The 26,947-nt window shown below is 48.1% G+C and overlaps 1 protein-coding gene across 1 annotated transcript; it reads right to left on the bottom strand.

The window, feature by feature from the left end:
• Positions 1-2,300: 2,300 nt before the first annotated feature.
• Plat (plasminogen activator, tissue type) lies at positions 2,301-26,886 on the bottom strand. Its single transcript, XM_028887804.2, has 14 exons — positions 26,654-26,886; positions 15,912-15,999; positions 14,858-14,900; positions 12,121-12,258; positions 11,608-11,718; positions 11,131-11,305; positions 10,221-10,312; positions 8,566-8,740; positions 7,218-7,303; positions 5,822-6,017; positions 5,557-5,693; positions 5,316-5,456; positions 4,687-4,850; positions 2,301-3,198 (listed from the first exon to the last, which is right to left on the bottom strand). The coding sequence occupies exons 2-14, from the start codon at positions 15,984-15,986 to the stop codon at positions 3,040-3,042; spliced, it is 1,692 nt and encodes a 563-aa protein (XP_028743637.1). The 5' UTR covers positions 15,987-15,999; positions 26,654-26,886; the 3' UTR covers positions 2,301-3,039.
• Positions 26,887-26,947: the final 61 nt, after the last annotated feature.

The raw sequence follows: 26,947 nt of genomic DNA, 5'->3' as shown, positions 1-26,947 counted from the left end.
CTATATTCCTCCCTTAGTCTGGATGGTTGGGGGGGGGGGCACGGGGAGCAGGCGATGGTATCTACTTATATTTCCTTCTAGGCCAGTAGGTGGTGACTAGGTACCATCAATACCGTCTATAATTGTTAGTGGCTTTAAAAAGGAACTTAATGAGAACCCCAAGCAGGTCTTAAATACTAAGGACTGTGTGTCCAGCTTTCATATGCGGAGTTGAAAGTCTGTAACACTTTGTGAGGTACAGGTCTGGGGGGCGGGGAGGGACAGGACCGGGGCTCTGTGCTCCTTTGGTCTTTAACGACCCAAACCAACCCAGTTACCTGGGACCATACTTGCTCTTTAGTTCTGTTGGCCTCTTTTAGTCATCAGCCAGGACTAACGGGGCATATTTTCTTTCCCCGTGACTCACTCTCTTCCTCTGGTGGATTCCAGACATTGTCCCCTGCGTTTCTTAACCAATACCGGGCAGGGAGGGATGTGCTACTCTGACCCTTCAGTGTGATTCATATGGCTTGTTGGACACCGCTCTCTAAGAGTCAGCAATTGTCTTCATCTGGGTATGGTTTCCAGGACTCCACTCAGGAATGTTGGGGCCTTTTGACTTTGTATTCCCATCCCAGGAGGCTTTTCGGCTTCAGTCTCACTAACCCTAGGGTCTGAAGAAAAGCTTGCCCAGCGGGGTGGGGGGGGTGGGGGGGGTGGAGCCAGCTGCCCTGGGCAGGCCTGGGAGCCTGGCTTACTGCTGTCCTCAAGCAGCATTTTCGGGAATGGGATGAGATATATTTCTTAGATCACAACACGAAGGCAGACTTACGTGAAGTCAAGAAATCTGTGACCTAGTCTCTGATTCAAATTGATGGAACTGGTCTGGAGACTTCAGAGATTTTGGGAAACCACTCAACACCTCCCCCCATCAAGTTCTTGGGCTACAGTGAATTTCTTTTGTGAGTTTAAACTATTTTTCTTCTAAGAGCCTCTAACAGGGCAGTACTGACAACCCCTCAAGAGATAAGAAAGACGTTTCTTCCTAAAAGAAACATTTACCCAGCCACACCCGAGAGTAATCATTACATCATGAGAGATTCTTGGGACTAAGATGTGGCCAAGCAAGCTGGAGACCACGGCAGGAAGAGAGGTTGCATTGCCCGAGTGGTAAGACAGTGTGCAAGGGCCAGCAGGAGGTCAGCTACAAGAACGCTCACCACACAGGCCTAAAGTTTGATCCAGCCTGTGGCAGAAGAGGAGAAATGCCTTCTGGAAGTTGTCCTCTGACCTTTACACCTGCGCTGTGTGTGGACACACCCTCAGACCCCTATCACACACACTAAAGGAGCTACTAGAACATTCAGGACGGACGTAAGCAGCAGACTGGTGTGCACTGGTCTGTGAGGTAATTGTTTCCAAGGAGAAAACAAAACAGAATGAGGGGAGAAAAGCAATCCAGAGAGCAGCGTCTAATAGGGACCATCAGCTGAGCCGTTGCTGCGTTGATAAGGGATGACTTGGGGTTTGTCTTTCTGTGTTGCTGTAGCTACTGTCCACAGAGTAACAGCTATCGGCCCAGTCTGTGGTCATAGTGTGGTTGATTTTCCAGATCCCTCTCCATTCATCACCTCCTGGAGCAAAACACTCATTTTGCCCTGCAGAGTCCCTAGCGTCCGATCTACAGTCCTGATCAAGTTCAGATCAGGTTGGGATATAGCTCAGTGGTAGAGTACTGGTTTAGTGCACCCCAAGTCCTGAGTTCAATCCCTAGGGCTGTTTGCAGGTACCTGCCACTAAGTCAGATAACCTGAGTCTAATCCTCAGGATCCACATGGTGGAAGCAAAGAACTGTGGGTACCCTCTGACCTTCGGGTGTGCATCAGGGCACTCCTAAAACTGCCCTCCCCCACATAAAGACAGACTGTCTGTCATTCCCTGTACTCTACTGCCTCTTTGACCGACGGGTCTTTGTTGTTGCAATAGTGAAATCCTGGGTCTCAGCACTGGCCTGCCTGCAACTGCCCAGTCTTAGCCATTGTGTGAAACCCTTCTGAGTCCTACTGCTCCCAATGATCCCTTCCCACTCTCACAACTGAGTTCTGGTGAGGTCTCTGCTGTGCTGGGACCTGCTCCAATCTACTTCATTTCTGTGAATGCCTCCTGCCCATGCCAGCTTTCCCCACCCTGTTTCTACTGTTGGTGGCACCCAGCATATTGCCTTGCGGGTAAGCAGGATTTCCCATGTTTGAAAGGAAGTCTTTCAACTGACTCCCAAAAAAAAAGAACAGGGAACACAAATAAACCATGGATACATACCATTTGAAAAGTGTGAAAAATACCTCTGGGTTTATTATTTAAGTACAATATAATACAAAATTATGGTAACAAAGTAAAAACTAAAATAGATTAATATATAAATATGCTAATGCTACTTCATCAATTATTAAAATCACATAGTTCTCCCAACCATCTATAATGTTTATAAAGATAAAAAGATTTACACTGTATACAAAGGAATACCTCCCAAGAGTTGAGGAGTGGGAAGGACGTGGAGAATATTTGATTTCAAGGGTTTTATGGGGCTGTGATCTGGCCAGCCAACACTCCTGTCTCTTCTGCTGGGCTCTGCTGTAACTATAAATACGTATAGTCCCTTGTCCCTACTGCAAACTTCTCTCCTGAAAGATCAAGTTGTGTTTTACTGTTGAGACATGATCTTGTGTCTGGTAGTCCAGTGTACAAAATGGCGGACCAGGAGAGTGGACTTTGGTCTACCTTTCTCTTTTAAATCCTAGAGTTATGGGAGGGTTGGCATTTCCCCATCTTCTCATCAGACAGACTTTATCCTAAAGTCAGACCTTCGTCCCTGAAAACTTAGGAACTGTGAAGTACCTGTCATAGATAAACGCTACGTCCTCTCCTACAGACCCTCCGTCCCTCTGCCGAGTGGCAGTCTAGGAAGATAATAAAGTAAAGAACGTTCGGCCTTTTAGGTGTGTTTTATATAGGAGAGGAAGGCAGGCCCTCCTCCGGATCCAAGGAGCTGGGTTTTCTTGGTCATTGCTTCATGTTGTCTTGAATCCAGTCTAGGTAATTAGTAACCTTTGTATATATCCCAGGGACATCCTTCTGCCCACAGCCAATGCCCCAGCTGATGATACCAACCAAGGTCATGTGCTCATTGATCATACACACCAGCGGTCCTCCGGAGTCACCCTGTGGAAGAGCATAGATTAATTGTTTGTACATATGGCAGAGTATTTGGATGGCTCTTTGTAGTACAAAGATTGTAGCCCTCAGAGAACTTGGTTCAGGGAGGGGGACGAGGCGATAGATTAAACTGTATCTTAATTCTGGTAAAATAGCATTAAGAGCCTGACACGGTGGCCCATGCCTTTAATCACAGCATTCAAAAGGCAGAGGGAGGGGAATTTCTTGAGTTTAAGGCCAGCCTGGTCTACAAATAGGGTTCCATGACACTCAGGACCACACAGTGAATGAGATTCTGTCTCAAAAAACCAATAAATAAATATCCACTAAAAACCAAAAAACACAGACTTAACTGTCAAGACCTGGGGTGTGGCTCAGCAGTAAAGCAGTCACCTGACCTCTGAAAAAGCCAAGAGCTCCATTCTTAGCACCCAGAAAACAAAAACAAAAACTGCTCAAGCTTTATAAAATCTGATTTGAGTGGGTGACATAGTGGTGCACACCTTTAACCCCCAACACTTAGGAGGGAGAGATAGGCAGCTCTCTGTGAGTTCAAAGCCAGCCTCTTCTACACAGAGTTCCAGGCCAGCCAGGACTACATAATGAGATCCATTTCATAAATAAATAAATAAATAAATAAATAAATAAATAAATAAATAAATAAATAAATAAATAAATAAATGTGATGGGGACTCTGCTACTAATTAGTTATATGGCCTCAGTGAACTATGGTTCACTTTTCCTAATCAGGTGGTTACTATCCAGGTCTTAATGTGAGCAGATGCTCTGTACTGGTTACTATCTGGATGTTACTGTTAGTGATGCTCTGTGCTGGTTACTTTCTGGGTCTTAATGTCAGCAATGCTCTGTGCTGGTTACTATCTGGATGTTACTGTTAGTGATGCTCTGTGCTGATTACTATCTGGATGTTACTGTTAGTGATGCTCTGTGCTGGTTACTATCTGGATATTAATGTCAGCGATGCTCTGTGCTGGTTACTATCTGGGTCTTAATGTCAGTGATGCTCTGTGTTGGTTACTATCTGGATGTTAATATCAGCGATGCTCTGCCTGTTACTATCTGGGTCTTACATCAGTGGTTGCTCTGTGTGGTTACTATCTGGGTCTTACATCAGTGGTTACTCTGTGCTTACACCCTAGCCCCTTAGTAATCAGGAAATGTGAGTACCAAGTCCAGTGAGGACTCGACACTGAGAACCTAAAATGCTTTGCTTCCCAGGCACTTTAAGAACTCTTTCTCACATTCTATCAGTATCTTGTATCCCAGGGGGATACCTTCCCTCGTCCTACAAAGCAGGTCCAAGTTCCCCAACGCCTTCAGAAGACAAAGATTTAATTATGTTGCTTTACCTATCATTTCTATGGGGCTCACAGGGAAATCCTGTGCTAGGCGGAGTTTCCTGTCCACAAACTCAGAAAGTTCGCTGCAGTTTTGATTTCTTAAGTTTGAGGAGTGTTTGGACAGCATGTTTACCTGGCAGGCGTCATGGAGGTCTTGGTTGCCTCCACTCCGGGTGTCCCCGGCACACAGCATGTTGTTTGTGACAGTTTTGTTAGACAAATGCTGTGACGTACAGTGGCTTGATGGGTACAGCCTCACATGAGCCTCCTTCAGCCGTTCAGAGAAGAAGGGAGATGCTGAAAGAGAAGGTACAGACGGCTTAGGGTCTCAGCATCACTTACAAGCCTTCTGGATAGAGAAAGCTGACTCTTCCGCTAACAGCTGACGTTATTAGAAAGCTGAATGACACACCCAGGGTCCCACAACTAAGCCAGATGCAAGCTGGGGCTACAAACTCAGCCTGTCCAATTCCAGTATCTAAGAACACAGCCACCTTTACACCCTTCCTGTCTGTCTCCACTGGACTGTAAAGCTCTTCAGAGCGCTTCCCTGTCCCAATTTTCTGTGACCCGCACACAGTGTCCCCCAGAATGCGAGGAAGCGGATGGTAGCTTCTCATCATCCAGACAGGCCGAGTCCTCGCCTGCATGTCTCTGTGTCATGCCAGAATGGGGACCAGAACATTGTGTGACCGCTTCCCCTCCATCGGCCTGACTACCACATGATGGATGAGGATGGAACCAAGACTTCCCTCCACTTACATGCCTCGTGCTTGCCGTAGCCAGACAGCTCACACTCTGTCCAGTCAGGAAGCTGCAGGTTGGGGTCAGGGAGGCAGGCCGTGCTGACAGATCTGCTCTCCTGGGCACACTGTTTGGAATCTGACCTCAGCTGCAGTAATGCTGGGAGCAGGAGAAAGGAGGAGAGGAGTGAATCAGGGAGGTGGGGGAGGGGAGGGACCGGGCTGAGCAAGAAGGGCGTGTGAAAATAATGGCGTTTTACCAATGTCGTTATCGTAAGTGTCGTCATCAAATTCCTTATGGACTATATATTTTTCAATCTCAAATGTCTGCTCCTCTTCGCCAGGGACCACCCTGTATGTTCTGCCCAAGACCACTTTAAGATTCTGGGGAGGAAACCTGGCGGAAAAACACTATTAGGATGTTTTGTAAATTTTTTTTTTTTTTTTAAATTGCGGTTGGTGCTTGCCATGGGTGACTCCCATGGGTTACTAGCTCCAAAGCCTCAGAGAACGGGAAGCCCGTACCTCTCCAGGAAGCAGTGGGCTGCAGACAGCACCCAGCAGGGACTGATCAGCACTCCTCCACACAGGAACCTCTCTCCGGGAGACCGCCTGTTCTTGACAAAGATGGCAGCCTGCCAAGGGTGTGAGGTGATGTCTGTGAAGAGTCCTCCTTTAATTCGAAACTGAGGCTGTTTGTATTGCCTCAGGCCACAGGTGGCTGGCGAGGAAAGAACAGAGAAGGGGGAAGGGGTCAGACCTGCAGTGTGGGGACAAGGCTGAGAGGATCCACCATAGCTTTTTTTTCCGTCAGAACCTTGATTTTTACAGGCTACTGCCCTTCGACATGCTGGTGCAGAAGGATGGTGAAAGCCACATCTTTCCTTTGCTGAGGACAGTGATTGCCAAATAAGATATACACAGATGTGTATCTTAATCCTTCCCAACTAAATTGCAGGAAGGCAGGGAAACTTTCACTGGAGGTCCCAGGAACACCAGGACTAGACCCCAAGTCTTCCTGACTCCAAAAGCAGGGAATCTTTCTTCTGTGCATTCTGTACACCCTTCCTTCCAATCTTGCCTACAGTGATTTCTTGGTTTAAGATAACACATAGGCTTTAGGCTTGCAGACTTCCTTCTGAGACCCCTTTTCTTTTCCATCTACTCAGCCTGATCCATCCTCCAAGGCCAGTCAAGTTCCACTGTATCATAAGGCTCTTATTAACACGGTAGCCTTTGAGGCCCTTATGGACTTCCTGAGATGAACCCATCACAAATGACCTTAACTGGGAGCTCAGTTTATGCCTTACTTTCCAATTAGAGTCTGCTCTTAGAGGAACGCTCTGGCTTACCGTGTGTTCATGGGAACGGGGTAGTAATCTATTCTTGGGCAATTTCCAAACTAAACTTTCATGCAGGGGACATGTGCCAACTTGAATCTTCTATCTCCCGTTCTCCATTATCACCTCAGTTCCCCTGTGTTAACTGGACTCCATGGGGATGTGGAAGGGCACATGACTTCTGAGGGCATTTCAAATAAATGGACACTAAAGTCTCCCTGTCACCATGCTACTGGAGAGCTGTTATCGAAAGAGCCACAATGTGAGACCTCTTTCTCTTCATGGTCACCAGGACTATCACCACCTTCAACAGAGGTAGCCAGAGAGAAAAGCTGGGGCCTATTGCATTTGAAGAGAACGGGATACATTGGTCTTCCTTTCTGTCCCTCCTTATTAACCCCGACAGATCTGGACAAGTATGACTGTCCACCTTAGCTTCGGTCACCGCTGCCCCAAAGGCCTGGCCTTCCTGGAGGTCCAGAGGTTACAGAGGCTAAGACGGTGGTATAGACACAGGAGGCGGCAGAGAAAACAGTGAAGAGGTGAGCCTGGGAAAAGGGGAGTGGTGGAGTGTCTCTTACAGCATGGGGACATAGCGCAGTATTCCCACGTCAGCTTTCCGTCCTTCAGCACGTGGCACCAAGGCCTGGCATCCCCGTCTGGATTCCTGTAAAATAAGAGTTTGAGAGTTTTGGTGGCAGTCACATCTCAGGAATAGAAGGAGGCCAGTCCCATGGCAGAAGCAAGAAGCCAGGAGCAGGGACCCCAAACTCCACTTGACTCTAGCAGGCCCACCCGGAGGGAAGAGAATTCCTTTGAGCTTCCGTTTGTTGTATGAGTGACACAGTGTTGGGGAGAACTGGAGGTGCCCTGTGGAGGGGTTTTTACAATAGAACATAACGGAAGTGCCACGTGAGAAAAGAATGGGGCTTCTGTCTGCAAAATCTCTGTATCGTAGGCCGCGGAGATGGCTCATTTGGGAAAGTGCCTGCTGCATTCTCATGAGAACCTGAGTCTGAATTTCTAGAACGCACATAAAAAGCCAGCAGCTCTGGGTGTGGTGGAGCACACCTCTCATTCCAGCACCCAGGAGACAGAGGCAGGCAGGTCTCTGCCTACATAGTGAGTTCCAGGCAAGCCTTATCTACACAGTGAGTTCCAGGCAAGCCTTGTCTACACAGTGAGTTTCAGGCAAGCCTTGTCTACACAGTGAGTTCCAGGCAACCTTGTCTACATAGTGAGACCTGGTCTGAAAAAAAAAAAAAAAAAAAAAAAAAGTCAGGCATGGCAATCTGCTCCTGTAATCCCAGTGGGGACAGGAGGCAGGGGTCTCGGGGCAGAGAGCAGGTCTCTGATGCTCAGTGGCCAGCCTAGTTTAGTAGATTAGTTTCAGGTTCAGTAAAAGACTCTGTCTCAAAAAATAAAGGTAGAAATCAAGAAGAATAAAGATACCTGATGTCAACCTCAGGCCACACACACACATACCTATGTATGTATACATGTACCTTCATGCATGTACACACACCCACACACTAACAAGTACACATATACCCCACTCTACTCCTGCCCAAAAATAACAAAACTGATGTATCTTGTTTCTCAAAAATAAGTCTAGGGCTGGAGAGCTTCCAGAGGTCCTGAGTTCAATTCCCAGCAACTACACGGTGGCTCATAGTTATCTCTAATGGGATCTGATGCTCTCTTCTGGCATGCAAGTATATATACAGATAGAACACCATATACATAAAATAAATAAATCTTTCAAAATTAAAAAGATTTATGTATATAAAAAATAAGTCTAATTGTAGAAAACTAACAGGTTTATCTAGATAATGTCCATTATCTTTCATGCTTAACACTGAGTCTTCTCCCACCCGATCACCCAGTCTCTCTGCTGGGAGCTGACTCCCTTAGATCACGGCTACATACCGGCAATAATTATGTCTGCCCAGACCGAGTGCCTGTGAGTTGGTCCTCCATGCCGTGTAACTTTTGCCCATCAGGATCATGGAATTCCACGGGAGGCAGGAGACCCTAGATGTGGTGAGGCTGTGGGTGCCACGATAGGTTAACCCATTTCCAACGTAACATTCCTCACTTTTTCCTGGAACAAAATATATCTCAAGTTAAAGGCGAAGGGGTTGAATGTTGATGTAGCAAGCTGCAAAGGTTCAGCAGGAAGGGGTGAGTCCCACCCGCGGTGACCGTGCTGGGAGACACTGTGCAGGCGTGAGAGGGGTTACACAGTCCGTGATGAGGGGACCCGGGCGCTGCCGTGGGGTCATGCTGACAGCCCTGCCTCCTCAGCTTCGCTCTGCCAGCCTTACCCACTTCCGTCTATTTGCCCCACCCTGTCCTTGTTCCCCTCGGTGTGAAACCAAGTGGGCCTCTCTACTTCACTATGGTGGAAAGGTACCTGTAAAGTTATCTTGATCCTTGAACCCTAATGTTCACTAGAGGAGGAAAGGATCAGCAAGAGAAATCACACCTGGTCCTGGAAACCTAGCCAGCTACCCAGGGCTATTAAAGTCATGGTATTGGAGGAGAATCTACAGCAGCCATTTTACTAAGCCAGTACAATCCCTAATTACATTCTAAATATTTCTCCTCATACCCAGAGGTAAGTGTAGTCCTGGCCCCTCGTCAAGGACACTTCTCTTCAGAAGAGGGACAGATCATTATAGAAGGAAAACCGCAACCAATCAAAATGAAGAGTTGTGGAGGCCCGTCCCATTGGATACAAATACTGCACCCAAGGCTCAGGAATCATTTGGGAAGAGGGGGCGGAAAGACAGCGTAAGAGCCAGAGGATCTAGGAGTTTGCGATGAGTCTCCTAGGAATGTCAGAAGCCACACCCATAAAGTCTCACCAACGTGGCTGCCTAAACAAGAGCAACAACAATAGACCTGCCAAGCAGATGGGAGAAAGTCCACGAGGCCTCAGCCCGGCACAGAGAACTACAGGCAAATAAGGACTGCTGAGAACGGGAAATATAGTCTTCCCCAGGGAAGAACACACCAATTGGTTATCGGTACCAAACAGCCCTGAAAACATACATACAAGTAACTAAAGTTAAGAATATATATACGTATATGTATGTATGTGTATATATATATATATATATATATATATATATATATATATATATGCATGTAACAACAATTAATGAAAAAAAGAGGCCATGAATTTTTAAAAGAGCAGCAAAGTATATGTGGGAAGGTTTGGAGACAGGAAAGGGAAGAGGAAAATGATACAATTATAGTCTCTCAAAAACTAAAAGAAATAATAATAATAAAAAAAAAAACCCAAAAGGACTGGAAACCATGGGTTCAGCTTCATCCCATGCTTTATAGATGAGGATGTTGATGGGAGGTAGGGAATCAGCCCAAGGCTAAACCAACGCTAGCAGACAAGCTGGTTGAGGAGACAGCCTTTCGGCCGCTTCACTCGGCGGCCACAGTGGCTAGCTCCTAGCCTGCTCCTCCTTCCTCCCTTGGGCATGAAAGGACAGTTAGATTGACAATCCCAGATGCTTCTCCCTTGGAGATACTTCCGGGGAAGGTGCAGGGTAGCTGTCACTTACCCATAGGGCAAGCTGGTGTGCTGCAGAACTCTGAGGTATACTTCCCTGCCTTGAAGACGTAGCACCAGGGCTTCGAGTCTCGGTCGGGGTTTCTGAAAAATCAGCCCGGGAGGACCAGTGAGGGTTGAACAGAAAGCCTCTCCTCCTGGCACAAAGACTAGACACGCTTTTAAGGGCAAGGTTAGAGCATCATGGGCCAACTGCTGTCAAGTTTTACTATGTTAGGCACAAGTATGACTTCATTGCGCCCTTTATTGGGGGATTAAGCACGTTATAAGGAAATGTGTAAGGGTGCCAAGTTGACAAGTGTGTACAATAACTGCCCATGTGTCAACACGGCTGACTTATAGTCTCGGGTACATAATTAGACAATGACCCAGGTACTGCTATAAAGATGTTTTGTAGCTGTGGCTAACATCCACAATCAGTTGAGTTTAAGTTATCCCAGACAAGGAGGGTACATGTTTGTCTTGTCAGTTTAAGGCCGAAAAGCACCAAGACAGCAATGGCAGTTCCTGCCTCTTCCCAGCCCTACAATTACAGATTCAGATGCCTACCCAGAGATGGGAATTGATGCCTTCAAATCTACCTCTTCTATCTACCTACCATCCATGTGCCAATCTACCAGTCACTGACAGATGAATGCATTGATATATCTATCGCCATCATCTATGTATCTGTCTATGCATATATGTATCTATCATCTCTCTACCCATCTACATATGTATCTATGTATGTATTTACATATCTATATAGCTATCTATATCTACCTGTCTAAGGATCATCAGCTCTGCTTTTCTAGAATACATGGTCTTCCTCTGAATGTAATATTTCATACCAGACACACACACACACACACACACACACACACACACACACACACACTCACGCTGTGGAAGACACCTCTCACCTGCAGTAATTGTGATTCCCAAGGCCCAGCTTGATGGCATTCGGCCTCCTTGCATTGTAGGGCTTCAGGGAGAGAACACTGCTATTCCAGTTGATGCACTCGGCCCCATTTTCCGCTGTGCTCCACGTGCCCCTGTAGGTGATGCCCTGGTCCTGGAAGCATGTGGCTCTGGTATCTGATTGACAAAAGGACACCAAAGGGCTCTCAGAGGAACCTGTGTCTTGCCACAGCACAGTGGAGCAGGCTGGCTGCTGAAGCCCCTGGAGCTCATCGTGAGCTGGGTGAACAGGGTCACACTGTGGCCAAGCGAGACCCTGATTGACACTTCAGGCCCTGACCACTTGGCCCAATACCGTCCTTCCTGAAATGACCTCATCTCTCCTCCCTGTCCTCTGCCCTCCAGCACGCATTTCCTTTCCTTCCCTGGTCTGTTTGAGAGGAGAATGTCACTCACACCCACCCAACCAAAGCGCTCACCTATGTCGCAGCGTTTCCCAATAAATCCATCAGGGCACTGGCAGACAAAGTCGGAGAAATACATGGCCTGCTGACACGTACCCCCATTGAAGCATCTTGGCTCACTGCAGCCTGTCGAGTGTGAACAAGGAAACCCCCCGAACTACTTTCAAAGCCGCTCCAAGAATATAGGAATTAAAACCGCGAAAGTCTTCTTCTGTGTGTCCGCCACCGTGTTCCACAGTGCACAGCGGACTAAAACCCCACCGCCAACTCCACAGTATGCGTCCTGTTTCCCGGCTCCACATAGGTGGACACTGAGGCTGGGCAAGTGAAGGCTCCACCCACCCACCCCACCCCCTTCCCCCACCCCTCCCACCTCAGTTTCCTGGAGTGCCTCCACCTTGGCCAGGGGCAGGTCACCCCCAAAACACATTGAAGATCTGACCGTGCTAGGAAGCATTGAGGAAGGGCTCGGGGGGCGCCCTGAGCCTGAGCTCCCGTGCAAGGTCTCGCTGAGAAGCTGGTACGTACTTTTGATAGGCACGGAGTGGCACTGCGCCGAGCCGCCGATGCATCTGCAATATTCCACCCTGTTGCTTCTGACCATGGGGCGCAACCAGGACTGCTGGTGTTGGTAAGTGGTCTGTGTTTGCTCATCTCGGCAGGTCGCTGAAACACAAGACAGGGTGGTCTCGTCAGGACACACGCGAGAAGAGAGGAAAGCCCTACCACTCCGGAGTCTGCGTTCAACGCACAGGGAACCTCTGTAGCTGCTCTGGGTTCTGTGGTGAGGCCTAGAGTCTACCCTGAGCATGTGTGGCTTTCTTGTCATTATTCCTTACAAAATACAACAAAGTGCCCTGTTATTTTTATATCTGGGACCACAGCATTTAGAGTCTATTAGATATCATGGATAATCTGCAAGTGACTTAAAGTGTATGGGAAGATGGGTTTTGCACAAATACCATGTCATTTTACAAAAAAACATTTAAGCATCTTGTGGATTTTGGTACCCCAGGGAGGCCCTAAAACCAATCCCCAATAGATACGGGTGACTATAATCTAGTGTGTATTTCTCAGAAATATGATGATGATAGCAAATACTTTTTTTTCCACTAGAACTCTTTTATTATTATCTTCCTTGGACAAACCTTTATTTTGAGATAATTTGACTACTAAAATAAATTTATATTAAGTAATAGTCTATTTTCCCACTGTAGTTGGTAATTTGGGGGGGGGGTGGTGCACGCCTTTAATCCCAGCACTCAGGAAGCAGAGGCAGGCGGATCTTTGGATTCAAGGCCAGCCTGGTCTACAGAGCAAGTTGCAGAACAGCCAGGGCTACATAGAGAAACCCTGTCTTGCAAAAACAAAACAAACAAAATCAGCGAAAACAATAACTCTCTGTGTAACTGACTACCAGGGTTTCCAACCCTTAGAGTATTACCATTCAAAAAAAAAAAAAAACACTTCACGCTAAAGTAAGGGAAACTGGCACTTACATCTGTCAGAAAATGTGCTATTTTAATAGGATTTTTCATGTAATAAAACTATAGCAGGCATTTAGCAACCGCTCCCCCCCCCCCCCGAGACAGGGTTTCTCTGTGTAGCTTTGTGCCTTTCCTGGATCTCGCTCTGTAGACCAGGCTGGCCTCGAACTCACAAAGATCCACCTGCCTCTGCCTCCCCCGCTTTTCTAAAGAAGTGTTGACTTGGATCACTGGTAACTGAAAGCGGGATAAAAGCGGGCACATCTGCCTGTGCTTTGTCTTCTTTACTTTGAATCAGACACTGACTCCGCTGAGGTTTATTATTCATGTAGTGTCCACCCCAAAAAAAAACAGTGATACCGAGGAATTCTATTCCTCTTCAAGCTGAAGGGACAAAGATTAGAGTCCCCGGGTCTCCAGATTCCAAAAGCTGCCTAAAGGTCTCCAGTCATCTTCCTAAACCTGCAATCACCTTGGCTTCCAGTAGATAAACCCCACCCCGGGGAGAGCTGTTATCCACAAGGAGGCTGAGCCTACAAGAGGCACAGCATCTCAGCGGGAGCCCGCTCCCCTCTCAGGCCACATCTGGAGCAGAACTGCTCCATTCTGCATACCTCTAGTTCCTTCTCTACCAAAAACAGGAGCTTCGGAAGCACCACGAGGGACACTCTTGGGACACTGAACCCCTTCCTTTGTTCTTTGGAGTTTAGGGAAGTGTTCCAAAGCTAGCCTTGGTGGTACACAGCTGTAATCTCATCACTTAGGAGGTGGAGACCGGAGGATGGCCGAGTTTGAGGCCTGCACCAGTTACAAGGTCAGTCCCAGTCCAGACTGGGCTATATAATGAGACTCCATCTCCAAAAAAAAAACAAATTACAAAACTAAAAAAATTAAAAAGAAAGAAAAGAAAATGAGACAGAGAGAAAGGCCTGGAACCCCCTCACCTCACAAAAAAAGGGTAAGGAGAAGGGGAGGGAGGAGATAAAGACAGAGAAATGGAGAGCTGGGGGAGGGATGAGTGGGTAGAAGGAAAGAGGGAGGGAGGGAAGGAAAGAGGGAGGGAGGGAGGGAGGGAGGGAGGGAGGGGCAGAGAGATAGAGAGGGGGAATGGTAGGGACCTGAGACTGGACTTAGAGCTGGTTGATTTCCAGTCAAGGAAGTCCGTTAGGGGCATTTTTTACTCTTCTTGGAAACCTTTGCTTTCTAGAATCAACTCAAGACAGGAACTTGGAAGATTTCTGTGAGGTAGCCCAGGTCGGTTATTCTGATTTTACCAACAGGAGTCGATAGAAACATGGGGATGGTAGCAGAAGTTAGGTGGACACAGGCCGGGAACACCTAGAGGACTGGGCAGCAGTGCACCCCCAGGTTCTGCTGGGGGACCTTGGCAGCCTCTGTGAGTCATCTACGTCCTTTAGGGCTGTTCTCTCATCTCTGTATCAAATGCTTTGAGCCATATTGAGACAGGGTCTTGCTGTGCAGCCCAGACTGGTCTCCGCTTCCCAAGTGCTGGGATTATAGGCACGTACGTACCACCCCACACACAGCTATATGTCACGAGCTTTATTATCCCAGGACAGCCTGGTTAGGTTCCCCTGGAAACTGGGCTGGTTAGCCCCAGCTGACTGACAAATGGTGAGTAAGCAGGCATTTCCACAGAATCACCTGGGAAGATCTCATAACCATCCCACAAGCCGGTACTGGGTGGAACAGTGATCCATCCCAGGAGTGTCAAAAGCATTATGAGGCCTGGGCCTGCCTCTTCATCCACCCCTTACCTTTGTAGGACCGGGCTCCTCTTATGAACCTGTTGTGCATTCCCTGCAAAGAGACCGGAATGGAGGAGGGGTCAGTGCAGGCCAGGGAAGACCAATCAGGAGCCATCTGCTCACGAGCTCCCCCTTCAGGTAAGTGGTCCGTCGGGACAGAGCACCCTTTTCCTACCTTTTTGTCAAAGTCTCTGCTCTTTCTACACACCTGATGCCACCCAGAAGAACTTGGGGCACAACAGAAACGCTTCCGATTTGTGTTGTCCAATGCTGTCGTCACTAATCCCATGTGGCCACAGACTGCTTAAAAATGTAGCCAATGTGACCGATGAACTGAAACTCCAATTCTACTGAGGTCATTTTATATTTAAGTAGTGGCGCATGGATAGTGGATTCCAGAATGGGAATCCACTTGCCTGCTTTATGTAGCTATTGGGATGCCCCCTTCTCGCAAAATCTTGTGCCCAGCTGTTGCCCATTTGGCCTTCCACAGTGCCCTGTGTTTGAGGTGAGGTTTTGGGTGCAGCTTCTGTCAGCTTACCTACTAGGTGGTTCGTGATGCCTGTCTTTTCTTAGTACCCTATGGATGCATTCAAATACACCTCCCATCCCCCACCCCCGACGGGGGACCATATCCTGGCCCTAGGCAAGCTCTTTCCCACTGAGCTTCGCCCTAGGACTTGGTTCCTTGAAGCCTATGTTAAGGTCAAACCTGTGATCTCCCCTCCTCGGCCTCCTCACTGGAGGGATTGCAAATGTCCACCACCCCTACTCACTGGCACACACATTTTTTAACAAAACGGCTCTAAAAAAGACAGTCAAAGGTCACAGAGGCAGTGTTAAGAGCTTTTCAGTCACAGACACGCCCCGACCCTGCTGCCCGGTCTTGGATCATCGTCAGTATCCTACCCGGAGGGGAGTGTGTGCAGTGTGTCTGGGACCACTCCTCGGAACTTCTCCCAACCCGACGTGCTTGGGAGAAGCATGAACATTGGGTCACACCATGAACATCTGTCTGTAAGCTTGGTGGCCCGACCCGGGTGAGGCGTGGAGGTGGACCCACCTGGCCAGGCGATGCGAAAATCACTCCACAAAGCAGCACTACACACAACAGCTTGGTCTTCGTTTGGCTCCCCATGTCTTCTGTGTCCCTTAAGTTTTAGAAGAAAAAAACAAAAGCAGTTACGCATGTGATGTGGGAGGGCAAAGGACTGTAGGAAATTCAGGACCCTGTGATGACTTTATTTCAGGGGAGCCTTTCAGCATTGACTCTTACAGACACTGTCTGGAAGATTTTACACATGTCTGTTTGTCTGTCTATACATATAGGGGTGTGTGTGTGTGGAGAGTGTACAGGTAGCATGAGATTTACCACCTTAATTATTAAATATTCAGCTCAGTGGCATTAAACACACACACACACACACACACACACAGCCATGCACTCATCTCACCACCCATTTCCAGAACTTTATCCTGGTGAACTGAAATCCTTTAGCCATTAATAAATGGCTCTTTGCTCTCCCAACCCCTGGCCACCACCATTCTATCTTCTGTGCCTGTGATTTTGACTACATTGCATACATCACAGACATGGACTCATACAGTGTCTGTCACTTAGCACGATGTCCTGAAAGGTCATCCACACCGTAGAATTCTTGCCCCTTTTGAGGCTGAACGACAGTCTGTTGTTTAGACCGTCTTTTGCTTACACAGTTATCTGCTGATAGATAATGGTTGCTGAAAGTGTTTTTTTTTCCCAAGCATTCCTGTGGCCTGAAAAGTAAGTAAGACCATCTCTGGCACTTCTTGGCCACTCAGGGGCCACATCACCTGGGCCTGACCTCCTGAGAAGGAACCCCTGTCCTGGGATGAGCTAGGAGTCACAGTATTGTCCTCTCTAATTGTTGTTTTTTACTCTTTTGGGGGCCCCATCACCCAGCTCCCAAATAAGTTACACACAGAGGCTGATTCTTAATTATAAACACCCGGCCTTAGCTTGGCTTGGCATCTAGCCAGCTTTTCTTAACTTTAACTCATCCCTTCTACCTTTTGCCTCCGAGTTTTTACCTTTTTCTATATCTGTGTCTCTCTCTTACTCCGTTGCTGGCTGTGTAGCTGGATGACTGGCCCCTGGCATCCTCCTCCTTCTCTCTCTCCTTCTTTTTCTCCCAGATTTCTCCTATTCATCCTCTCTGCCTCTCAGCCCCACCTAGCCTTTCTCCTGCCTCACTATTGGCCGTTCAGTTCTTTACTTTATTAGAACATCAGGTGTTTTAGACAGGCAAAGAATCACAGCTTCACGGAGTTAAACAAACGCAACAAAACACAATGCAACACACCTTTGCATCATTAAGCAAATGTTCCACAGCATAAACAAAAGTAACACACCTTAAAACCACACTAACTACCTCAGAAGGAGTTGTAGAGATTCTATTACTTGGCGTGTCATGGTGCCAGGTGGCCTGCCTCAGATGCACCAGCTTTGGTTTGGTTTGGTTTGGTTTGTAATGGACAATCCTGCTTCTGAGGCATGGCCTTCTTCTCCCATCAAAGGGGAGGCTCCCTCCATGTTGGCCCCAGTTCCCTTTGGAACACCTGTCTCTTTTTATGTAGACACACAGATCTGGTGAAGAGCAGATCTGCAGAAACAGCGGTGGCAACTGCTGTTTGCTCACTGAACTGGATCTCTCTTGACCCCCCCACCCCCATCCAGTCTCCACTCCCTTCCCCCACGCTTTCTGCTTTGGGTGGCTGAAAGTAGGTTAGTTGGCCCGGTTCTCTTGCGGTCTGGCCAGCCCTCTCACTCCTCAGTCCGTCCGCAGAATCAAAGCAGGACTTTCCTCCCCTGACTCACTTCCCTTCAGTCACAACAACCCTGATTCCCACCACTACCCACTCAGCCCCCCCCCCCCAAGCCACTGGCTCCGAAGTTACCAGTGTCCATCCTGCCTGCCGACTCTGCTTTTTGAAAAGGATGGACTTTCTGGAGTGCCACCTAGCCTCTTCACGTGCCCCAGGATCCCTTCGGCTCCAAGATGAAAACAGAAAAGGAGGTTGAGCTGGGAGACTAGTGCCTGCTGCGTTCATCTGGAGCTGCAGGGAGGGAGCACAGAGCTATCACGAGAATGTAGAGGAGCTGAGAAAAGTGGCTCAGTAAGAAAGTGCATGATGGGATGATGGCCACGGTAGAGGGAGCTTGGAGCCTCAGGGCAGAAGTACAGAGACCCGGGAAGGAAACAAAAAGCTGTGGGGGAGAGAGTGAGCACGCTGGAGATGTGAGGAAGCGCAGGTCATGAACTCACAAGAAGTCCTGTCCTGCTGGACCCACCCTCCATGACTATTCCCCCTGGCAGGGACGGAAGGGCTCCCAGGATCTTTGCTCTTCTGCCCTGCCCCTAGCAGGGTTGACTGGGGGCTGTGGAAGCCTTTCCTCACTGGGGGCCAGCAGGGCTATAGCACCTTTCTGCCTTTGACAATTCCAAAAGGAAGGAAGTGGCAATGGGGGTCACCCCAACGGGCACGTGGAATCTTTTCATGGGGGAATTTTCCCTTTCCCAGCTTCCTTTAACTTCTCCCTTTCCCAGTTTCCCCAAAATTCCACGTCAATTCACCCTTAATTCTGTCACTAGAGTTCAGTGTAGCTATCCCCTGATTTTCCTGCCTTAGTACCTGGTGGCCTGGAGGACCATTTTTGCAAATGTGACTCCATGACTCACCCCCTCTTCTTTTCACACCAATCAGCCCAATTTTGGGGGGGGGCACTTTCTAATCTTTGTTCTGGACACCTACTAAGTTACTGGGGTTGTTTCTGTGGTTCTGAGACAGGATCTGGCTGTGTGGCCAGTTTGGTCTTGATGACAGGGCAATGGTCCAATCCTGCTTCAGCATCTGGAGTGCTGGTGTCTTGGTAACCTTCTATTACTGTGAAGAGACACAGTGCCAAGCCCAAGGCAATTTATAAAAGAGAACATTTAAGGGGGGGGGATTGTTTACAGTTTCAGAGGGTGAGTTCATGACCAGCATAGCAGGATCATGGCAGCAAGCAGGCTGGGCTCTGGAGAAGTAGCTGAGAACTTACCTCTTGATCCATAAGCATGAGTTAGAGGTGAGGGGGGTGGGGGGTGGGGGGTGAGTGGGTGGGGAGCAAACGAGGAATAGTGTGGGGTTTTTTAAACCTCAAAGCCCACTTCCAAAGACACACCTCCTGCAGCAAGGCCACGCCTCTTAATCCTTCCCAAATAGTTCCACCAACTTCCGACCAAGCATTCAAATACGAGTCTGTGGGGGTCGTTCTCATTCAAACCACCACACTAGGATTACAGGAGTCCATCACCATACCGAACTAACTCGGGGCTTGCTAGATGTCAGACAATTAGTTACAGAGTAAAAAAGTACATCAATGATGCATATGCACACCCTGCTCTCCCCCAAGAGGCCAGCTCTTTTTCTGGGCAACAGGACAGAAGGGGCAGCAGATAAAGAGGCGGATCTCACAGACAGGGCTGGCTGGGCAGACTCCAATAGCTGCATGGCACCACAGTAAGTCCCTTCTCTACAAGAGGGACAGGAGCTCAGGTCTTAAGGACTTGTCACTTGCTCGCATCTGGGCTTTTGGCCTCTCTGGGCCTTGAGCCAGTGAAGATGAATTGCACATAAGCAACCAATCTCTCTTTCTACCCTGAGACAGTGCTAGCAAGCTGCTGGATGGGCCACATGGCATTAAGAGGATGACGAGGGGATTAGTCACAAGCCAGATGAAAAACAGTGCAGTCCCAAAGCAGGAGAAAGAAGGGGAGGAAAACTTGGAAGCTTGGCTTGATTTTGTGGAAACTGGGTGTAGAGGTCACGGTCAATGCTGGGACAGAAAATAAAGCGGCCGGTAGAAGTGTGGACCCAAACTCAAGGCCCAGAGGGTGAGAGTTTGACTCCATAGACTCCGGGCACCCACCAGAGGTGTTCATGGGTGCTCGTGGGTGGGATTTAAGGAATGCATCTGAGGCTTGCTTTATGAGTACAAATATATAAATATTTTTTCTGTGCTCTCTCCATGTTGCATATATAGTAATTTCCCAGTATTGTTAAAGAACTAAAATGAAACAAACAAGCAAAAGGAAGGAAGGAAAGGAGGAAGGAAGGGAGGGAGGGAGGAAAAATAGAAGGGAGGAGCAAATGGAAGGGAAGGGAGGGAGAGGTAGGGAAGATGTCTGTCTTAACTTTTGTTGGGCTGTTGTCCCTGAATATGGAGAAGGGTAGTAAAATGGCTGTGAGACTGTCATGTCTAAGGCCCCAAAGTCCCAGCCCTGGCACAAAATTGGATTTTATGGATTTGAAAGAAGCACTTTCTTTAGTGACAGTCCAGCAAGTTGACACAGCTTCTGTTGTATGAATTAGAAAACATGGGGTACATGGCTTTGCCAATAAAGCTCGGTCTAGATTTCCTGGAAGCGTAGTGTCAACGGGCATTCTTGGGTAGTATGCAACCTGCACATCTGCATTTGTCAGTCAAATCTTCTTCTGAAATATGTGCTCATCTCATGGGTGACTCGGCCCTTCCTGCCTGGATGCAGGTGCAGTCCTGTGAGCTGCAGCAACCATGCACTGTTAACTGCCCCCCTCATCTGCTAATGATGGGAGAAAGAAAAGATGGGGGACTTGCTCTAAGCTGGCTCTCCTTGGAGATGCATGGACTGTTTCCAAGAGCCAAGAGCATGGACCATTTTGAGAGAGTGGAGATTGTATCAGAAGCACGCCACAAGGGGGAAGAGTGCTTGATGGATGCCAGGCAGTACCTGCTAGATTCTGGATCAGACAAAGCTACTGAAATAGCAATGAGCTGATTGACAGGAAGCTTCAGGAAAGGCAAAGGACATGTCCTCAGGGCCTTTGCATGGCTCTGTCCTCTTTACATCCCTCACACAGCCATCTTTCCCCAACAAAATCTGCTCTCAGGAAGGAATTTAATAACTCGAGAGGAAGGAAAAAAATGACTGAATGAAGAGATGAATAATGATGCTGCTCCCCATGCCTGGATAGAAAATGAGCTTCCAACAAAGCAAACCCAAGTAGCTAGTCTTGGCATCCTCCTCCAGAGCTGGTTTTCTGGGGCTTCTGTTGTGATATAAGTGGTAAATGGATAGCGTGCTTTTACTCACACACTGACCATAGTTCCCTTCTTTATAGTATATGGGAAAGTGATTCGCAATAAAGGAACTCCGTCCATGTGGTCAACTATATACATTCAGTCGGAGATTGTGTGCAAGCAATGCTGTTGTTCATTTAGATGTCGGTGCACTAGAGGACTTGTACTCTGTACTTGAGCAAGGGAGCCAGCAGGAAAGATGAGGCCAGAGCCGGACAGGCCACTGGGAAAGCCACACTGCTGTCATTCTTCGTACCATATGCTACGTTGTACTGTTTCCGTCTTTGCCAAGGACACTCCAGGGGTTCTTATAGCTTTGTTGAAAAATTCCTCGGAGAGCTGAGTTGGAGAGTCAGCTTGTAAGAACAACAACAATCCCAAGATAACACATGGCCTCGAAGCCATACTTCCACCCACACAGCCCAGAAAGCCAGCCAATTAAGAGAAGTCTCTGGAACCCCTGCAACACCACAGACATGTTTTTAGAACAGATAAAGAGGTGAGGTGAGTTGTTAGTAGGTAATGGGTCTAGGAAAGGGGACCAAGTTTCCACATCAGCTCCCCTCTGGCCTGGCCTGGTGGCACACACCCAGAACCCTGGCACTTAGTGGCAGAGGAAAATGGACTGTAACAACTTTGAGGCCATGCTGGCCTATAAATTGAGGTCCAGCCACACAGAGACCCTGACTCGAAAGAAAGGAAAACCAGCTTATCTTTCCTTGTCCAAGCAAAGACAGCCCACCTCACCCCTATAGACAGTACAGTCTGGGGCTTTTATTTGCCTCCCTGTGCAGGGAGTGGATGTACCAGTGATTAAATCAGCATGCTGAGCAAGCTAGGCTCTACCATTGACCCATATTCTTGGCCCTTGGTTTTTTTTTTCTTTCTGGGGCCTTATTGTTTGGTTTTGTTGTTGTTTGGTGTTAGACAGGATCTCCCTAGGTAGCTCAGGCTGACTTAGAACTTGCCGTATCCTTCAGGCTGGTCTTGAAGTTGTGACCTTCCTGTGTTTGTTTACTGGATGCCTGTATGACAGGCATGCACCACCACACCCAGCTAAACTATTTTCAAAATCGGCCAGCGTGTAAGAAACTCTAGCGCTGATGAGACGCTTCAGCAGGTCAAGGCAATGATGACCTGAGTTCAAGCTCAGAGCCCCACGTGGTGGAGGAGAGAATCAACTGGAAGTTGGTCTGTAATCCCAAGCATGAGTGCTCATGCACGTACACACACATACACAAACAAATGAATAAACAAATAAATGTGATTTTCAAAAGCAATTCTTAACTTCTCGAAAAAGTAATTTTCCATAGGTCAAATGCTTATCTTCTCTTTTCAAATTTGAACAGAGTTCTTTATAACACAGAATTTCCCCTTCTTCCCTCCCTCTGTCTCGGTCTGTGTGTGTGTGGTCGCGCGTCTAAGCTACATGTTGACTCTCCTGCTCTACCTTCTACCAGGAGACCTGGTTGTTGGAAGAAGTAAGCAAGTGTTGGTTGTGGGTTTAGGAAGTGTATCCTGCATCCTCTTAGGATAAAAACAAAAGAAACTGGCTTTAATGATCTCATAGTCTTCTGAAGAAAAGGTGAGCTCAGCCAGTCAGTGCCATGCAATGCAATGTTCATTCCAAAGGGGTGGGGGGTGGGGTGTGCTAAACAAAGAGAGTCCAGGATCCATCTAGGCTCCCAGGCTCCTTTCACTCCCTAAAGTGAACCCCACCCTACCCAGGTGCAATGAATCAACCGTGAAATGCCCCTGGCTGGTAACACTCTTGAATCAGGTCATGATCAGAAGGGTTCATCATTCCATTCCACCAATGAATCTGAATTTTACCAGCCTTTCCAGAAAGCAGCGCTGCAGTGAATGAGAACTGGGCATGGATGAACACGGACCCCCACTTACTCAGCAGGGATCTTAATGCCAACACTTGCCTGGCATTGGGTTTTTATGGTTTATTAATCACTTAAGACAACATATCTCACTTTACAGTTATGAAACCAAGACAGACCTTCAAAAGAACTCTCTGAGGTGGTTGGTAGCTTGGGGACTGACACCTGCCTCCTGAGTTATCCCGGTCTCCTCCTCCTCCTCCTCCTCCTCCTCCTCCTTCTTCTTCTTCTCTCTCTCTCTCTCTCCTCTCTTTCCTCTCTTTCTCTCTTTAAATTTCAGGAGCTGTGGGTTACACCCAGAGCCTTGCCCATACTTAGCAGCATATGCTCAACCACTGACCCTAAACCCAGTCCTACTAGTAACATTCTCAGTAACAGTGCTCAGAGAGAGCTAGCGTTTCTCAATGCAAGGAACATGACCCTTGAACTCTCAACTTAGACCCCCTAAGTGCCCCTTACAGGTCTGGGTGGGCAATGCTGTTTCTCCGAGCCTTAGTTTCCTGGGCTTCCTAATGAGCTAATCCTTTCCATCTTGGGTATTTTTCCAAAAGTTAGAGAAGTAAGAGATACAGATCCTGGAGACCTGATGCATGGCCGGTATGCACTGCACTCGTCATGAATACCCTCGTCAACAGCTCAAATTGCTTTGAAGCTACTGATAAAGAAGAAGTGCCAAGCCCTCTGGGGTCCTTACAGTCTTCAAGAGTTAATAACAAATTTTCCTAGCTCATATGACAGATGATAGAATTTGTCATGCCCTTCCTTCATCCGTGTTCAGAGAGCAGTATGAACAGGAGCCATTATTTCCTGAGAGCAAAGTGACATCTTGTATCCCATCTTTAATCTGTATTCTTATGTGTCTTTTCAGGCCCATTTACACCACACACCGGGGCCTCTAAAGCTCTTCGGGAATTTGGAATTAGCAGCTGACATATCTACCCACTTCCGTGTGATGTCCTTAATCCTTAGGTGTAAGCTAACAAAATGTTTGCCTCCACATAAAAGACTTCCAGTACAAAAGTCTACAGTGTGTGGGGCCAGCCTAACCTTGCAGTGATCACTTCAGAGGCCCCGGGTGGACTCGGGTCTTCTAGGTCAATCCCCAAAAGAAAATTCTAGAGGTCTCTGTCTGATGTGTACCAGGAGCATCGCATAGTCAGTCTGTACACCTCAGTCGGACCTGTCAATCATAGGTCACCCCCAGAATCTTGGCCAGTGGCATGGTAAGCGCTGCTAAGGACACCTAGTTCCTTAATTACTGCACGGAGAACAGCTGGCTCGTGTTTCCTGGGCTGTGCTGACACAGCTCTCCTGGGCCGCCCCTTCAAACATGCCAGAGATATGAGTGCTACATGCCCAGCATTCTGCTTCATTCTCTGTTCTAGTAACCAGGAATCGAGTTTAATCTTAGCTTGTGTTCCTATCTATGAAAGTTTGTCTCCCACAAAGGTGAAAGTAGACAGTCAGGCCAGTATTAGAAGATGATGGAGCTTAACCAAGACTTTGAGACTCTCTATTTGTAACTTCCTTTTTCTTTCCTTCCTTTCTTCCTTTCCTCTTTCTTTCTTTCTTTTCCCCTTTCTTTCTCCCTTACTCCCTTTCTTTCTTTCTTTCTTCCTTTCTTTCTTTCTTTCTTTCTTTCTTTCTTTCTTTCTTTCTTTCGTTCTGAGATAAGATCTCATTGTATTCCAGGCTAGCCTCAAACTTCTGATCTCCTTGCCTCTATCTCCGGAGCGCTAGGGATCACAAGTGTTCACCACCACACCCAGTTTATGTGGTGCTGGGAATCAAGCCTAAAGGCTCCCTGCATGTGAGGTGAACACTCCTCCAGCTAAGCTACAGCCCCAGCTCTGGCTCTAATTTTCTATAAATCTGGGTCATCAGCACTCTGGGTTTGAAGCGAGACCTGTCACATGGCTAGCTGGAAGCCGGCATTCATTCTCCGTTTCTGTGTTTAGTCACTTCGTGCAGAATTTTCTGCCAATTTGCCCAAAGCAAATGGCCCCCCAAAAGGAATGAACAGAATAGTCCAGTTCTTCGTGACCCGATTTTACCAGACCACAGCTGAAATCACTCAGAGAAAACAAAGAAGCGAGAAACTATTCTGAGACAATAGATGCACAGTGGCCGAGTAGTCAGATTGCAGTAACTATTTCAACTCAGACCGCAAACGGCTCTCACTCACAGACTTGGTGTCTCAGAGAAGTGTGGGAATTTAACGTTTTGAATGGACTAAGCCCATGGCCATTGCTGATGAGCCACGTTGCAGCCTCCACCACAGACTGCAAACAACCACATATGCTTTCACCTTAAAGCTCACACCAGTTCTTCCAGTTGATGAGCCCTGCACGACTCTGAGTCATTTTCACTCCCTGACTGAGCACACTGCTCAGTGAGCGCTCTGAATGCATGCAGCTCTTCCTCTCCTCATCAGTCCCCAAAGCTGTCGCAGAAACACGGATGCTCCTCAGCCCCTCCCGGCTGCATCAAGCATCCTGGGTCTGGGAGGAAGCAGACCAGCTTCACAGGAGGCTTCCCAAATAATCTGGGGGTGTCCTGGAAAGTCTGCCCTGATCCAGCTTCGGGGTGTGTGTGTGTGTGTGTGTGTGTGTGTGTGTGTGTGTGTGTCTAGTATTGCTTCTACTAAGATACAGGCTGGCTCTCCTGAGAACACTTGAGGTGGAATAAACTGATGGGCAGTTTCCAGTAGCTAGTCTGGGATTGAATAGGATTTAACCCCGGCTGGCTATATGCACTCAGCATGCTGCTGACCTGCATTGGTTGGTTCTGGATCGGCCAGGGTCTGGAGCGCAGCAAAAAATTCCTAAATAGTCTTTCAGTAAGTATACTCCATGTATTCGAGATTACAAACCCTCACCTGAACCACACACACACTTTTTTTTTTATATGCCCCCACCCCATTATCCGATGCGGAAGGCCACTGTATCATTCCAAACTGGCCACCAAGTAAACCATGGCTACCGCATTTCTTGGCACTGAAGTTTGTTCTTAGTTATCTGGGAGCTCTGCATACTTTCCCTCCCTCCCCCACCCTCTGGGGTCCTCCCACTGTCTCTGTGAGGCTAGGAAAACAAAGGTCCTGAATCCCGAGAGAGAGATCCCCAGAGCTTTTAGACTTTTCCTACCGCAGCATGAGAAAGCAAACGCACTGGTGGGTGATGAGCAAGGGGTGAAACTGACTGGTAAAACGTTGAGAGGATGTGATGGAGCGGGTGAGGGACCAGACGCAGTTTTGCATCCTGACTCCAAGTGGTAATGAGAGGTTCCTAAAAGTCCCGACTTCTCTCTCCCAGCACTTCCTGCCTATTAATCATGCTGTCCAGGCAAATCCCCCTCCTTGTTGCCCAGCCTGTTTCTTAGCGGGGCCACAAGGGAAAGAAGGCAGCCATGCAGCATCCGCCAGGATCCTCTCAGCTCTCTAAGGCAGCTGAATGCAGCTACTGCCCGTTAGTGCCGCTCCCGCTGTCTATGCAGAGAACCGGAGTCATTCTTTTTACTTTCTCCCCTTACTGTGCAAGCAAAACTTCTGCAAGAAACGCATCTCTCCTGTTCTCTCCCTCTAGGAACCCCTTCAGCTTACCCGGGGTCATTGCAAAGACCTCCCCCTTAAGTGTGGATGCTAGCTGGTCCTCTTTCTGCCCGAATTACAAGTCAGTGCTTCCAACAAGCATTCCTTCGCTGGCTCAGTTTATCCCCCAAACACTTCAAAAGGAGAGGAGTCGGCTGTGACATGGGCGCAGCAATGCAGCTTACCGCGAATTCTTGCTTCTTTCTCAGCCTCGCAGGGGCTTCTCCTTGGCGCTGAGCTGTTGGGTTACCGCAGGCTCTGTCTCCCTGAACAGTTCAAGCCGATTTTAAGGGTGAAGGAGGGGTGGGGCCAGCGGCTCTGTGTAGGCGGGTTCCTCCTGTGCCGGTGGGTGCCGGGTGGACCGGGCCACTCGAAGAGCCAATGGAGCAGTCTGTGTCTCTAAGGAGGGGGAGGAAGTGCGCGCGGAGGAGCACAGCCAGCCTTGGCTTGGCGCCAGCTTGATTATTCACCGTCCTGAT

Source organism: Peromyscus leucopus, chromosome 17 (genome assembly GCF_004664715.2).
Source record: "Peromyscus leucopus breed LL Stock chromosome 17, UCI_PerLeu_2.1, whole genome shotgun sequence".
Lineage (NCBI taxonomy): Eukaryota > Metazoa > Chordata > Mammalia > Rodentia > Cricetidae > Peromyscus > Peromyscus leucopus.
This window is presented reverse-complemented; position numbering and strand designations above follow the sequence as displayed.